This window comes from Chiloscyllium plagiosum, unplaced genomic scaffold (genome assembly GCF_037043375.1).
Source record: "Chiloscyllium plagiosum isolate Xiang-an unplaced genomic scaffold, Cpla_swu_hap1 HiC_scaffold_13, whole genome shotgun sequence".
NCBI classification, from domain to species: Eukaryota; Metazoa; Chordata; class Chondrichthyes; order Orectolobiformes; family Hemiscylliidae; genus Chiloscyllium; species Chiloscyllium plagiosum.
In genome coordinates, this window is record NW_028270151.1 from 59,986,458 (window position 1) to 60,002,627 (window position 16,170).

Consider the following 16,170-nt stretch of genomic DNA (forward strand, 5'->3'; position numbering starts at 1 on the left):
TCCTCGATATTTGACACAAACGTTCATTGATACTGATCCTGTACACTGCATCAGTACATTACAGTATTAGACTCGGTGCATATTATTGCTACTTGTATGGAAAAGAATCACAGAATAACAGCGGCACGGTGGAGACTATTCAGCCCACTGTGTCTGCATCAGCATTCTGTTAGAGCTACTCTATTAGTTTCACTCCCCAACCATTTTCTTCAATCCAACTATTTTCTCTTTAAGCAATTAATTCTCTCTGGAAAGCTACAATTGACCCTGCCTTCACAATACTCTCAGGCCATATAAATCCTAAATGCTTGCCCCCTCTGATCATTTTGCCAATCACCTTAAATTGATGTCCTCTGGTTTGCAAATTTTTTTCCAATGTGAACAGTTTCTCCTTATTTCCAGACCCACATAGTTTTGAATCCCTCTATCAAACATCCTCTCAAACACCTCGAAATAGAATGGCTCCAGATTCACCAATCTATCATTGGAATGGAAGTCTCTGGAACCATTCTATAAATCTCTTCTACATCATCTCCAATGCCTTCAAAATCTTTCTAAAGTATGGTGCCCAAATATGTTTTTGAACTGCATGTGTTGGAGTGTCCTGTACATCAATATTATGTGCACGTATTCTTCAGATTAAACAAAAACAGAAAACGTAATTCTTACTCTCAATCTGGGAGTGTAGATCATTGACTATAACTTGCAGCTGGCCAATAGTCATATCTCGCAGGTCTGTTGGCTTGAGGCTCCGCTTCATCAAGCTTTCACTAATGTGGGGCATATGAGGCAACTGGAAAAGAATAAACGCAACTTAGCAACAATGGCCTAAAAAAAATATCAATTGCAATGAAATGTGACATTGTTACTGAACTTTTTTTTATGACATCAAACCATTGCTAACCTACGGCCTCAAAGGAATGATATTTATTTATATATAACAAAAAGGCCCAGCTAGACAGACACTTTTTCAACTCGATAGCTGGGATGTTTCTCAGGCTTTAGCTTTTGCTGTTTCGGTCCATCAGACATTTCTTGATGTACTAAATGTGGAGGAGCTTGACTAACTTTAGCACTGGTTCCTAGATGTTAGTGAGGAAGGGCAACTGGGCTGGATGTACCTCCATCATGCTGTAAATGAAAACCTAGTCACAGTCAAGTGGCCCATTTAATGTACTTCTCACTGTTCTGTAACAGTTTCACTAAGTGCGAGGCAACTTCAGAGGACCATCAGGAGTTAGCTATATTGGTGTGAGGCCAGAGTTTCACAAGGCCAGACCAGGTAAGGATGTCCTTCTATTCTTGTGTTTCTTTCTCTAAAGAACATCACTGAACTGATTTAATGCCAACAATCAAAAGAAAAATAAACAGGCAACAGCTAAAAACAATTGCTGCAATGGCAAGGGATAGCTGGTTGTTTGATCCATCATTTCCATGATTCCTGAAGAAGGGCCTGTGCCCGAAACGTCGAATCTCCTGTTCCCTGGATGCTGCCTGACCTGCTGTGCTGTTCCAGCAATAAAGTTTCAACTCCATCAGTCTGTCAATCTTACCCATTGCTCTGGCCTCACAACTCACCGACTTGGTTCAGTCTGGATTTTGTAATTATCCAAGAGTAAATAACGTCCAAGTTAAGTGCTTTCTAGATCCCAACTTTTGATTTTTTGTTTTCTTTAAACAAGATGCAATTTTATAAAATGTTTGTGTAAAGTATTACTGCTGACATTGGCTTTTGCCCGAAATGTCGATTTCGAAGCTCCTCGGATGCTGCCTGAACTGCTGTGCTCTTCCAGCACCACTGATCCAGAATCTGGTTTCCAGCATCTGCCATCATTGTTTTTACCTTATTACTTCTGACAGGCATTTCTGGGTATGTTAAAATCTCTAGCAATACTCTGAAATATGAATTATAGATGCTGTTTGTAAAGTAACAAAGAACCAGGTGCATGAAAAGATTTTAAATGGAGTGAAGGAAAGTTATTATGGTAGAACAATCAAACTCAAAACTGATATTTTGCCACATGTAACAAACCTGTACTTGAAGTGACTGATTTACGATTACTTTAAAAAAAAAGGACTCTCAGTCCCACTCTACATATTTTGTTGGGTGAGTTATAAAGTCAAGCTTTCTTGATGGTATCTGCATTATCTTAACTGAAACCAAACTGCTTTTGTTTGGCAGCAAACACAAAGGAAGTTATTGAAACGCTCCATAATGATTGAAGAACAAGTAGATGGTTGATTTGGCCTCCTCCTGCCAATATATCAGACTTCAGGAGAAACAAAACCATTAAATGTGGAGGACAAAGCCCATTCGATCCCTGGGAAAGGAGCAAAGGAACAGTTAAAATCGAGTGGATGAATTTGCAGTTTTGCTCCTGCTGCATTTCCATTTTAACACTGCTGGTGTTACTGGAGGGTAAGCTTCCATTGGACTCCAGCAGAAACCTCATCAAAAAATAGAGTCAGGGTCTCACGCTGGTCTTTTTTTAACTCATTCTAGTGAGGTGTCTACCATGGTCACTCCGGCAAGCAAGATATCAGGAAGCCAAACAGGTCCTCAAAGCAACATTTTCAGAATGTTTCCTGGAGGGAAATGTTGCCTCTGAAGAGAAGTGAGAATGAGACTGCTATTGTAGAGACCTTCCTGCTGAGTTTACCTTGCTGCAGGCTGGCTGTCAGCTTCCAGGCTGATTCTCTACTGCTTTCTGCCTGAAATGGGAGCTCAGCAGATCAAAAACATTCAAATGTGACTCAAGTATGCAAATGGTCACAATTTCCATTTAGGACTGATACCCATTTATTTGGAATTAATATCTATTTATGGACAAATAATTGTTTATAGTTAAAGATAATTGAACAACACTTGGTAGCAATGTGAAAATAGATAAATAACATCAAAGTAAAGCTTTTTCTGCAATAATATGATTGAACCTCAATTGGAGAATCTTCCAATTGGCAGTTTTTTCTTTTTCTTGCAACTTTCTCTGGTAGCATCTGTGATTGACGTTTCCATCTAGCCCAACATCACTGCCAATTCTGTATTGTGGACTGATGCTCAACATGAATGCTCAGCCTTATTTTGCTTAAACATAGAAGCATTGAAAATAGGGGAGTAGGTTCTTCAGTCCTTTATCATGGCTGACCATTCAACCTCAGAACCTTGTTCTTGCTTTCTCCCCATACACTTTGACCTTTTTAGCCCTAAGAACTATATCTAACTCCTTCTTGACAACATACAGTGCTTTGGCATTGAATTGCGATTAACACCAGACTTGAGCACACAAAGGTGGCACAAGTGTTTTTCAAATTTAAATTTCATCTGTAAATATTAGAGATGTGTGTATCATCATTATTGGGATTTGCTTCGTCAGAGAACGAAATACCCTCATGATTGGTACGCATTTACGGTTCCTAGTACTCTGGCCATTGTTGGAGTATAATAATGCGACAGTTCTGGCAAAACCATATCTGGATGATTGTTAACAGAACTGAGGAAGAGTCAAACTGGAATCAAAATGCTCCAAAGATGCTGCCAGTCCTGCTGAGTTTCTCCAGCATTCTGTTTGTTACAGATTTCCAGCAGCTGCAGAATTTGGCTTTTAGATGTTTTCTGATCAGCCTGTTCAGGGATGTTATCACTGGAGCAGGTGGGACTTGAACCTAGGCCACCTGGCTCACAAGATACGGACAATACCTCTGCACCACAAAAGCTCTGCAAAATATTTTGTGTTTATTCTGGGAGATTGTGTACAGTTTTGAACTCTATACCTTTACTAGTCATTAGAAGGAGGAATAAGAAAGATTCACTAGAGTTACTTATTTCTCCCTCCTTATTATTATTTTACCTTTTCCTTGTTCTTTTCTAATTGCCCCCAACATCAAACCAACGATTAATATTTGCAACATTTCCTTCTCAATTTGACACCCTCCTTAGTTTCCTCAGTTAGGCACGAATGGTTCATCCTTTTTACTGAGTCTTTCTTTCACAATGGAATATTTATGTATAGAATTACAAAATATTTCATTAAATGTCTGTCACTGCCCCTACGATTTTACCCAAGAACCTTTTCCCATTCCACTTGAGCTAACTTTACCTTTATATCCTTCTAATCGCCTTTGATAACACAGAAGATTGTTTCAGATGCAGGTTTCTCAACCTCAAATTGAATGTGAAATTTTATCATGTTGTGAACACTCTTCCCCAGAGGATTTTTGACTATGAGATCATTAAATAATCTTGTCTCATTGCATACTACCAGTTCTAAAGTAGCCAGCTGTGTGATTCAATACAGAATGTATTGTTCTAAAAAACTGTCTCACTGAATGAACTTGTTCGCAAAGCAATCTTTGCTAATTCAAATTTTCCAATCTATAAGAATAAAATTACCTGCAAATTATAACATAACATTATTTATTGATGTATTCTCTGACCTACAGTGCAGCTACTGTGAGCAATCTGTAAACTACTTTCCCTTGCTATTTCTTACTCCCACCCAAATGGATACTATTTCATGATCATCTGGGCAAAGATTATTTCTTGCTGCATCACTGATCTTTATGAACAGAGCCCTCCACCTGCTCTCAAAATATCAAATGCATTTGACTATTCAGTTCCTAGCTTTGGTCACCTTGTAAGCATGTCACTGTAACAGTATCATGTTACATCATTCTCATTTATTTCTATTTGTGTCACTAATTCATCCACTTTGTCACAAACACTTTCTGCATTCAGGTAAATAGCATTTAATTCCGTCTTTTTCACATTTTCTCTATTCTATTCCAATTTTCAGGTATTTCTCATGCACTAACCTTCTCAATCATAGAACATTACAGCACAGTACAGGCCCTTCAGCCCTCGATGTTGCATACGTCTGTGAAACCAATCTGAAGCCCATATAACCTACACTATTCCATTCTCGTCCATATGCCTATCCAATGACTATTTAAATGCTCTTAATATTGCCGAGTCTACTACTGTTGCAGGCAGTGCGTTCCACATCCCTACTACACTCAGTTAATTAACTACCTCTGACCTATTATCTGGCACCCCTCAATTTAAAGCTATGTCCCCTCATGCAAGCCATCGCCATCCGAGGAAAAAGGCTCTTATGTCCACCGTATCTAACCCTCTGATTATCTTCTATGTCTCAATTAAGTCACCACTCAACCGTCTTCTAACAAAAACAGCCTCAAGTCCCTCAGCCTTTCCTCGTACGATCTTCTCTCCATTCCAGGCAACATCCCAGTAAATCTCCTCTGCACCCTTTCCAAAGCTTCCACATCCTTCCTATAATGTGGTGACCAGGACTGTACACAATACTGCAAGTGCCGCCGCACCAGAGTTTTGTATAGCTGCAGCATGACCTCGTGGCTTCAAACCTCAATGCCTCTACCAATAAAAGCTAACACACCGTACGCCTTCTTTTAACAACCCTATCAACCTGGGTGGTGATTTTCAGGGATCTATGCATTTGGACACCGAGATCTCTCTGCTCATCTACACTACCAAGAATCTTTCCATTAGTCCAATACTCTGCATTCCTGTTACTCCTTCCAAAGTGAATCATCTCACATTTTTCTGCATTAAACTCAATTTGCCACCCCTCAGCCAAGATCTGCAGCTTACCTATGTCTCTCTGTAACCTACAACATTCTTCGTCATTATCCACAACTCTACTGACCTTAGTGTCATCCGTAAATTTACTAACCCATCCTTCCATCCCCTCATCCAGGTCATTTATATAAATAACAAACAACAGTGGACCCAAAACAGATGCTTGCGGTAACCCACAAGATGAATATTTCCCATCAACTACCACCCTTTGTCTTCTTTCATCTAGCCAATGTCTGATCCAAACTGCTAAATCACTCTCAATCCCATGCTTCTGTATTTTGTGCAATAGCCTACCGTGGGAACTTTATCAAACGCCTTACTGAAATCCATATACAGAAGAACCTCAATGGTCCAAATGAGATGGGCAGGCATTATTTCATCCGGATAATTGATTATTCAGTTAATTGATTCAATGCCTCGTCTTTGGGGCTCGGAATTTTCTGAAGTTTTCTTTTTCCTCACTCTGGCTGTCTTGGTGTCTCTCTCTGTCTCAGGGTTTGTTTCTGAGCAGTGTACTTGTGTGTAAGGGACCTGCAGTTCTGCTGAAGCCTCCCCGCTCCCCGCCCCCATTCTGCCCCAATCTGTTCAATGGGATTGACACAGCGAGCACTTGCTAAGTCCGCTCCCCATTCAGGAAACTAGGCAGCAGCGCACTGCGCGCGAGCCCCCACACCCCCGTCTGACCCTGCCTGGAAAGTGTCAGGTGCATAAATGTTCACGATCATGGTCTTCCAGAGTGGCGTGGAGCAGCTGAGAACTGGGTTGGAGCATGCTGGAGGCCTGGAGTGGTGCAGAGTAGGCTTGGAGACTTCGAGCAACATGGACCTGCTGAGAGCTGGGGTGAAGCGGGCTGGAGGCCTGAAGTGGAGCAGAAATGGTTATTGGACTGTAGTCTGGTGCAGGCTGTCAGCAGTTTGCAAGGACAGTCAGACCACATTTGGAAGCCCCTACACTAAGCTACTGCAATGTAATGTTGATCTGTAATTTGTTTATCTAACTGTAATGTTTATCCTTTTAACAATGTCTTATTTCTAACTTATACTATGAATTTCTGTAAGGTAATACAACATCTTTTTTATTCCTCTTTTTGCACCTAAGATGGCGCCATGAGAGGCAACACTGGAAACTTTTCACTGCGCACCTGCACATGACAATAAAAGATATTCTATTCCATCTTATATTTTGTGGCCTTATACCCTTCTTAAACCACACCCTGTCACAGAGTACTACAATAACCAAACCAACACATATTCAGAATCCAATCTACACAAACCATTACTGTTAAGCATGCTTTAGCAAATGGAACTGGAGTGTGAGCTTCCAAATTGTCAGGTTTGTGTTTCATAAGATAAATCTTCAGAAAGAATAAGTGTATATGGACATTTGTAGAGACATAGTGAGCGACAAAGCTGCTGATCTTTCAATAATTAGATTAGAGCTTTATTTTTAAAACGTCATGCCAATTTCATCAAGCTTTAAACTTTCTCTCAAATTGGATAATGTGAAAAATCCAATGTAATGAAGATTCACATCTGCCCACTTTAGTGATATCTCAGCTAAACTGAAAGTTCAGCATCAGCGTTCTGTCGTCACAGTTAATTTAGCAAAAACACATTTAGTATCCTATGGCTACAGCTTAAACCATTTGTAGAGAAATGAAAGAAAAACACTTGAAATTATGAGCAGTCATTTAGAATATGACATGTGAACTGATATGCTTCTGGAAAATTAAACACTACTTTGGGATTTAAGAGGAGATAGTGGATTGAAATTAAATCAGATATTCAGGATTTGGTTGATACTTGGTTATACTCTCTCCCAACCTCTTCCATCGTGTAGAAGATACAAAGGTTTGAAAACACATACTAGTAGATTAATAACAGCTTCTTCCCCAGCTTCTTATCAGACTTATAAATGGACCTCTCATATTAGAGTTGATCTTTTTCTGCACCTTCACTGCAACTGTAACACCATATTTGGCATTCTATTCGATTACCCTGATGTACTTATGTCAGGTATGATTTGTCTGGCTAGCATGCAAAACAACACTTTTCACTATATCTCAGTACATGTGACATAATAAATCAAATCAAATCAAAATGTTATGCAGGAGAGACTGCACATATTTGCAGAGGTTACTTTAATTTTAGTTTTCTGCAAATTATTTTTGGTTTGAGTACAACTTTTAGGAAATTCAGATAATAATCACTCATGCATACGTTCCAAATTTTTAGCTAGCCCATACTCAAATTATTTGGGCAATGTCAGTTTCTGATGTAATGCATATAAATTTGGTTTATATTTATAATTTCACTATTGAAATAACTAAGTATAAAAAGGCACAAATGAGAAAGGAGCTGTTTTCTAGTTTAGCTAGTATTAAGAATTCGATGAAAGAAAACTCCCAATGTTTGAGGCACTACCTAGTATTCAATATTAATGCTAAATTTTATTTCTCCAAGTTGAGTCACAGTGAATCATTATAACCTCCAGTCTTCCTTTCCCACCATCAGTGAGCATGGCAGTAGTAGCGTGTACCATGTTCAAGACGCACTGTTGTAAATCATTAAGGCTTCCTTGGCAATACCTTCCAAACCCGTCACCTCAACTACCTAGAAGAACGACAAACATAGATGCAAGAGAATGCTACCATCTGCATATTTCCCTCTAAGTGACTCACTATTCTGATTGCTTTGGATCGGAGGAGATGATCTGGAGCCAAAGGACAATTTCTAGGCACTTAAGTAAAGAACAGACAACTTCACGGAGTCAGCCTGGATATGTTGCTGAAAGCGTATCCGGATCAAAAAGAACGATGTTAGGGAACTCAGGCTCAGCAAAGAAAATGACATTGGAACTCGGAATCAAAAAGTACAGAGAAAGACAAGGTGTAAAAACCTCAAATCATAGTTGTTGGAATAATACTCTTGTCCTGAGAGCAATGTTTCAAGCTGAATTATCAGGAGCAACACCAGAGAAGATTTTCTTGGATAAATGAAAAGGAAAAACACATCATGAATATACGTTATATCTCCCAACATCTCTAGTGTCAAATTGAGTTTGCTTTCAATCTTTGAATTTGTACACAAACATTTGATTGCAAACTTAGAAACCAAATGAATGAAATGCTCATTTTGTTTTTCTTTATTCACTCATAGGATGAGGGGGTCACTGGCTAGGCAGCATTTATTGCCCATCTCTAATTGCCAAAGAGCAGTTAAGAGTCATCTACATTGCTGTGGGTCTGGAGTCACGCGTAGTCCAGATCAGGTAAGGATGGCAGTTTGCCTTCCTAAAGGACATTAGCGAACGAGGTGGGTTTTTCCGATAATTGACAATGGATTCATGGTCATCATTAAACTCTCACTGATATTTATTGAATTCAAATTCTACCAACTGCCATGGCGGGATTCAAACCCAGGTCCCCAGCACATTACCTGGGTCTCTGGGTTAACTGTCCAGCAATAATACCACTAGGCCATCACCTCCCCACCATACTTCATACTGTAATAAAATCTAAGAAAGATGTAATTCAAAACATTGGTCACATTTGTCAACATGATGTAATTCCTACACCTTCTCTGCAGCGTTGAGCACCTGGTTTATATCCAGAGATATTATGGTGATAGACAGAAGATGTAATCATACTGAATTGGTATATTAACATGAATTCATTGAGATAGCAAAGAGAAATTGACAATTCAGTTTGTTATTTCAAATGCATACACAACATCAGCATACTTAAAATCGTCTGATAGGGATGGAAAAGCTTCAAACTTATGCTACAGTCAGACAATTGCTGAAGTTGCTGTTGGTTACCAGGGAGGAACATATTTTTTGTATTGTAATGTACTTTCATTTGTGTACAAATCACAGGCAGGTATTGTTGAGGCCAAATGTTTATTTGGAATCTTGCATTTGTATTCCATATTTCAGGATACTTACCAGATCAGCCACAGGGGACTTCTTTCGGTTCTGCTTTTCGACTTCAACTTGCATTTTCGCCATTGGTTTTGCCATAGCAAGAGCCATTTTAGCCTCAGCTTGCAATTTCTTCTGTCTTGTAAGAAAATCCATATCATCAAGTGACTCAGACTCTTCTTCAGTAGTGTCTCTGTCAGAGTACGACGAGCTCTGTTTGCTCTAAGGAAGAAATGAGCTGTTGTGATGCACTTGTAAATGGAGACTAATTGTAACAGAGAACAGAACCTGCCACAAGCATCATAAAATAAGAGCTTCGTTGATCATTCAAAAATAGATTTTGTGAAAATTAAGCAAATAACCTCCTTATCTCTTTGCTTTGCATCTGCAGAACTTAATTCAACTTTTGCATGATATTAAAAGAAAATATGCCTGCCTAACACTTCTCATTGCCTTTGCAGTTTCTGTTCGTTTCAATATGATCATATGAACTTGACTGACATCAATTTAAGTACTGCTTGGTGCAATTAGAATTGGGTTAGTTATTAGCAGCAAATGGGACATCTGCTCTTGACCTTCACAACCAAATTACTTCTGCACAAATCCAGGCTTTACAATATTCGTAATGACTTCAAAACAGGGACACAAAGAACACTGACTCAGATAATTCCCTAAAATGAATTATCAACTACTTTTATATTTAAGAGTTTACATTTCTACAAAAACTTTAAATGTACAAAATATTCAAGACGTTGCACAGGTGAGAGAAACAAAAACCACGTCTTTGAGGGAGAACTCAGAATTATTAGAAGGCAAAGTTAAAAGGGATGGAAATAACGCAACTGTGGAAGTCAAACAAAGGGATAATAAAATATTGAGTGGTTTTAAAAAGGATTTCCAGAGACTATGGAAGACAATTTCACTTTTGGTTGAGTGAAGGGAGGGATGGAAACAATGCAAACCAAACTCAAAGGACTGTAGGCTAAATTTGTCTGAAGAAGCTGCAGAGGTAGAATGAGGTATGAAGCAACCCAACTCAGTGACCTAGAAGTCAGCAAGGAGAATTAAAGGCTGATCAGGACAGGGCAGGATGGTTGTACAAGGGCTACTGGGTAATGCTCATCTCTCCACTGTCAAGCAAAATTTGTGATACAAGTGTTTTGCAACAACAGGATTTTAACAGAACTGGTGAGGAATAATGCTGAAGAGGTTGGGTACGACATCCTAGTCAGAAACAGGATAGCAAATTAAAAATTTAGCTATGGGTCAACCATTGCATCAGATTGCACTCAAACTAATGGAGTCTGAAGTAGACTGAACAGGGGCAAGAATGGTGGCTTCAAAAAAAAGTTACACAAAACAGTAAAAATATCAATGGTTTCAGTATTTCATATACTTTCTTTCATGCATCAGCATGGGCACAAGGATGGAACAGAGAGAAGCTGTGTGTTCTCCATGTGCTGAATGACAAAGGGGAGACAATAGGGGAGGGTGGAGTGATCAAATATTGTGATCAATATATTGTGACTAGCGAGATTGACAAAAACACTTACTTAGGCTTAGATCGTCAATTCCACACTGGACACTGGGAGGCAAGGTTCCTTCACCAGCCCTGGCCAACAACATTCTTTTGCTCCAGCCCACGTTGCACTCCACTCTTCAAGGTCCTCAAATGTACTTTGCTGGTTCTTAGGTGTTTGCCTGGGAGGCAAAATACATGCCCTACAATTTCAGTTGTTTGTCACAATGTCCTGAAGACACCTTTGTCCAGTTCTCTGCAGCATTTTTTTTAAATGGTGATGTTGTCTCTCCATGTGATGCCCATCATTTAAAATTGGCAATGCTGGTGGAAGATATCCAGCTTTGTTGCTCTGTTCCATGTCTCACTGACATAGATTGCATTTGGTAGCACAATGGACATGCAGTATTGCAGCTTCATGGCCATATTGATGTTGTTGGATGTCCACACCACTAGAAGACTGATGCTGCTTTGCCAATTCTTGGATAGAAGGCAATTTGTTTTGCCCTCCTTGGAGATGTTACTTCTGAGGCAGAGCAAGTGTTTGATATTCTTGATGTTCTGTTGCCAGGTGGTGATGGGAGAGCCTTCTGAGCATCAATGCATCATTGCCTTTGTTTACAAATAGCTGATTAAAGTGGTGCTGGAAAAGCACAGCAGGTCAGACAGCATCCGAGGAGCAGGAAAATTAACATTTTGGTCAAAAGCCCTTCATTAGGAATGAGGCTGGGAGCCTCCGGGGTGGAGAGATAAATGGGAGGGGGGAGGTGAGGCCAGCGGGGGGGAGGTAGCTGAGAATGCAATAAGTGGATGGAGGTGGGGGTGAACGTGAAAGGTCGGAGTGGAGGGTGGAGTGGATAGATGGGAAGGAAGATTGATAGATGGGACAGGTCATGAGGACAGTGCTGGGGTCCAGCTCAGCACTTTCCTCATGACCTGAGCATCTTCCTTCCCACCTATCTGCTCCACCCTACCCTCTGACCCATCACTGCCACCCCCACCTCCATCCGCCAACTGCACTCTCAGCTATCTTCTTCTAGCCCCAACCCCTCTCCCATTTATCTCTCCACCTTGGAGGCTCCCAGCCTCATTCCCGATGAAGGGCTTTTGCCAGAAATGTCGGTTTTCCTGCTCCTCGGATGTCGCCTGACCTGCTGTCCTTTTCCAGCACCACTCTAATCTCCAGCATCTGCAGTACCCACCTCCACCTACAAACAGCCGATGTCACGTCCAGGCTTGGTTCCATTACTCCCAAGACTGGAGCTCACATCTTGGAGTCTAAGATTCTATAGCTAACAACGTGATGAAATTCAGGTCTGCCAACCAATATCTTGGCATGAGATGCCATTGTATGAACCCATCATTGCTTTCATGATGATCTCATTAACAAAAGAAACCAAAAACAGAGAGAGTATGCAGCCTTGCTGTGCTCCTGTGATGATGATGATGGAGTCTATAGCGTTTGTGCTGATCTTAACGTAGCAACTGGAGTCATAATATATGGGTATGAAGTTATTAACAAATATTCTGGGATGCTGTACTATTGCGTGATATAATAGAGTAGTTTTAATGGATATTATTAAAAGTCTTCATGAAATCAATGAAGTTGACAATGAAGCTTCAGACACTCTGCGGTATGATGTACCGGAACATAAAACTCTGCCAGCTGGAAACTGACCTATTCTTCAGAAGCTAATATCTAAATCTCCTTACAATCTGTTGAGGAATACCATGCAGGTGACCTTGCCAGATAGTGACAGCATTGTAATGGCCTTCAGTTGTTGCAGTCACGGGGGTTCCCCTCCTTTATCACTTAGAGACATTAAAGCGACTCTTGGATAGGCATGTGGAATATAGTACAATGAAGGATATGTAGGTTAGTCTGATCTTAGAGTAGGATAAAAGGCTGACATAACATTGAAGGCTGAAAGGACTGTACTATGCTGTATTGTTCTATGCTAATTAGAACTCACCTCCAGTCCTCTGAGATGTCCTTCACAGACCAGATCTTGCTGAACAGATTTGAGAGTTCAGTTATGACAGTGTTCTTGTCTTAGCTCAACAGTTGGTCCAGGTGCCTTGTCAGGTGCCTTCAAGCTCCTGATGATTATTAGGATTCTGATCTGGCAATTTCTCCCAGGGTGAAGTTCAGTTGCTGCGATGTGATGTGGTCGTTGAATTTGAGCATGCAGCTCAGGCTGAGCTGGTCATGAGAACAAGGGATCACATAACCTTCATCTCACTGGACATAAGCAGTGATCATGAAAATGGAAGGCTTAGTCTCAATGTGAAAGGCACAAGATACACATTAAGGAGTCAGATAATGAGAGAGGCATCTAGAGATGGGAGGTGATGAGGGCTTCTTGGATCTTTTAATGGATTGAGAAGTTGGAAATAGAGTGGTTAAGAGAAAGCAGGAAAAGTGTTTTTTGAGGTGGTGGTGGTTTGACTTGAAAAAGGGGCTGCTCTGAGCTAAGGGAACAGTTATATAGTTTGTAATAGTTCAGGTCAGCAGGTAGAAGATGCAATTTCTGTAATTATGAAACTGCAGAATTGGTTAAAATGAAATAAGTAGTTGCACATACCATTGGCGACAAAGGGGTATCAAGGCTTGTTTCAGTCTTGCTGTCGTCTGCATCACTGTCCTTGTCACTTCCACTGTCATTAACAAAACAGATCTGCAGATTCATTCCACTCTGAAGCCTGAAACACAGGAATATTGAGCATGTTTTAGTGAATATATAACTAGATTAGCTTAGATTACTTACAGTGTGGAAACAGGCCCTTCGGCCCAACAAGTCCACACCAACCCTCCGAAGAGCAACCCACCCAGACCCATTCCCCTATATTTACCCCTTCACCTAACACTATGGGCAATTTAGCATGGCCAATTCACCTAAACTGCACATTTTTGGACTGTGGGAGGAAACCGGAGTACCCGGAGGAAACCCACACAGACACGGGGAGAATGTGCAAACTCCACACAGACAGTCACCCAAGGCTGGAATCGAACCTGGGACCCTGGCAGCAGGGCTAACCACTGTGCCCCCGTGCTGCCCATAAACAATCAGCCACTGGAAATAGTCTCCATAAATAGTAAAGAAAAATTGTGCAAAAACTGGGGCTGAAACTCAACTTCAGTATGAAAGGAGATACAAAAGAATAGTGAATCAGCTGTCAATTATACATTGTGCCTGTTTGTGAAACTTGCTCAGTGAAGACTAGATAGGCCGTATGACAATCCATCCACTTGCTACGTTTCAAACCCTGAAAAAAATTGGACTTCACCTGCTGTTTCCTTTGATTTAACTCATTCTTAAGAGAAAAAAAATCAGTACTCATTGTTAGCCACTAACAGTACCCATTAATAGCTATTCATTCTCCTAGCCTGATCAGTATCCACGCCTTTATCTATCCAACTGCTCTTCTCTCTCTTTGGGCTTGATTTCCAACTATTGCTTAGTCCTTACTCCCTCCTCCCAACCTATCTTCTGCATATAAATCAATATTTTCTGAGCTACCAACAGTTCTAAGGAAAGGTCGCTGGATACGATATGTTAATCTGGTTTCTCTCCACAGATGCTGCCAGGCCTGCTGAGCTTTTCCAGGAATTTCTGTTTTCCAGCATCCACGGCTATTTCAGTTTTTATTTAACGTTTATACTGTATGAGAAGACAGTACTCTTTGGCTGGCAATTGGACTCTGATTGGTAGAGGCCTCATCATGGATAATAAAATATTAGATGGTGGCTGGTGGAGGTTAACGTGGTTAACTGTCAAGTTTTGCTTAAATTTAAACAGGTTGGTTGTCTCTGGTTAAGGTATTGCCCTGAAGTATACAACAGAAGATGACTGTCATCTATTTGTTAAGTTAAAACAGGTGTCATGCATGTAAATGTTCTTGTGAATATGTCCTGATAAGTACACAATAAAAATCTTTGACAAAATGGTAATATCTGATATTTTTAACTTAAAGGTTTGTGCAACACTTCAACATTTACATCTCACTGAAAAGGTGAGTTACATTTACAAATGATTTTTTTTTGCTTAAGTTTAAATCATTGAAAGAGAAATATATTATTTAAATATGGTTAACTGACAAAAACTTCATGATTATAGAATTTCAGAACTAAATTGAGACATGGATTGAGACAGTTTCTCCCTGCCAGCCTTGTATTTGTTGTACAGGGTAACCCACTGAATCCGTGGGTCCGGTTACCGCTGTTTCTGTTACCCACAGTTTACCATAGCCTGAATATATTACAGGGAACTTTCCAGAACCAGAGACCTGGGGGCTGCCAGGGAGGTACGTTTCTCATTTAAGTGAATGGGTTCATCACTATTCATGGTTTCGGGCTTCCAGGGGTAGGTCTTAGAACGTATTGCCCCGGGGGGTACAGGAGGATGGCTTTACTTCAAACAAAAAAAGAAGCTGTGGGACTGAATAATTCAGGAGTTAAGGCAAGTTGCAGCAGATCATTTATAATTCCTTTGTGAGATGAAATATGTAACAGTTTAGTTAGTTTCAGCAGTCAATTTTTTGGCTCCCTTATTGTTACAAGAAAAATAATATTAGAGGTCTGCCCATCTTGTTCTCACAATCTCAGATCCATCCATCATGTTATGGGGGGGGGGGGGTCAGTTAAGCCTCCAGGTACTGCACATGTCCTTGTACCTATTGAGAAACTTAGGTGGTGAATTAATGGTCATTTAGGGGCCCTATTTGCTTACACCACAGTCATAACTGTGGTAGAGGAACTGTGGTAGTAAATGTTGTAGAGGAATGCTGAAGCAAGGTGGGTAACCTGACCTGCACTCATACAGGATGGAGGAGAAAGTGTTACTCTCCAAAACATGACCCCTGCACCCTCTTTTTGGTCCAGCAGACAGAGCTGTCCAAACTTCTTGCGAGAAATCCAGGATCCATGACATTTCTTAAATAAAATCTGAAAGAACTGCGGATGCAATAAATCAGGAACAAAAACAGAAGTTGCTCGAAAAGATCAGCAGGTCTGGCAGCATCTGTGAAGAAAGATCAGAGTTGAAGGGTCACTGGACCCGAAACGTTAACTTTGACTTTTCTTCAAAGATGCTGCCAGATCTGCTGATCTTTT

The 16,170-nt window shown here is 40.4% G+C and overlaps 1 protein-coding gene across 2 annotated transcripts in view; it reads right to left on the reverse strand.

Annotated features, from left to right (window-relative positions):
• schip1 (schwannomin interacting protein 1) overlaps window positions 1-16,170 on the reverse strand; it is an 842,409-nt gene that overhangs the window by 25,203 nt on the left and 801,036 nt on the right. For both annotated transcript variants that reach the window (XM_043702129.2, XM_043702130.2), the window contains 3 exons: window positions 13,643-13,760; window positions 9,563-9,760; window positions 670-793 (listed from right to left, as the gene is read on the reverse strand). In XM_043702129.2, coding sequence (XP_043558064.1) covers window positions 670-793; window positions 9,563-9,760; window positions 13,643-13,760 — 440 coding nt within the window. The remainder of the gene's footprint in view (window positions 1-669; window positions 794-9,562; window positions 9,761-13,642; window positions 13,761-16,170) is intronic.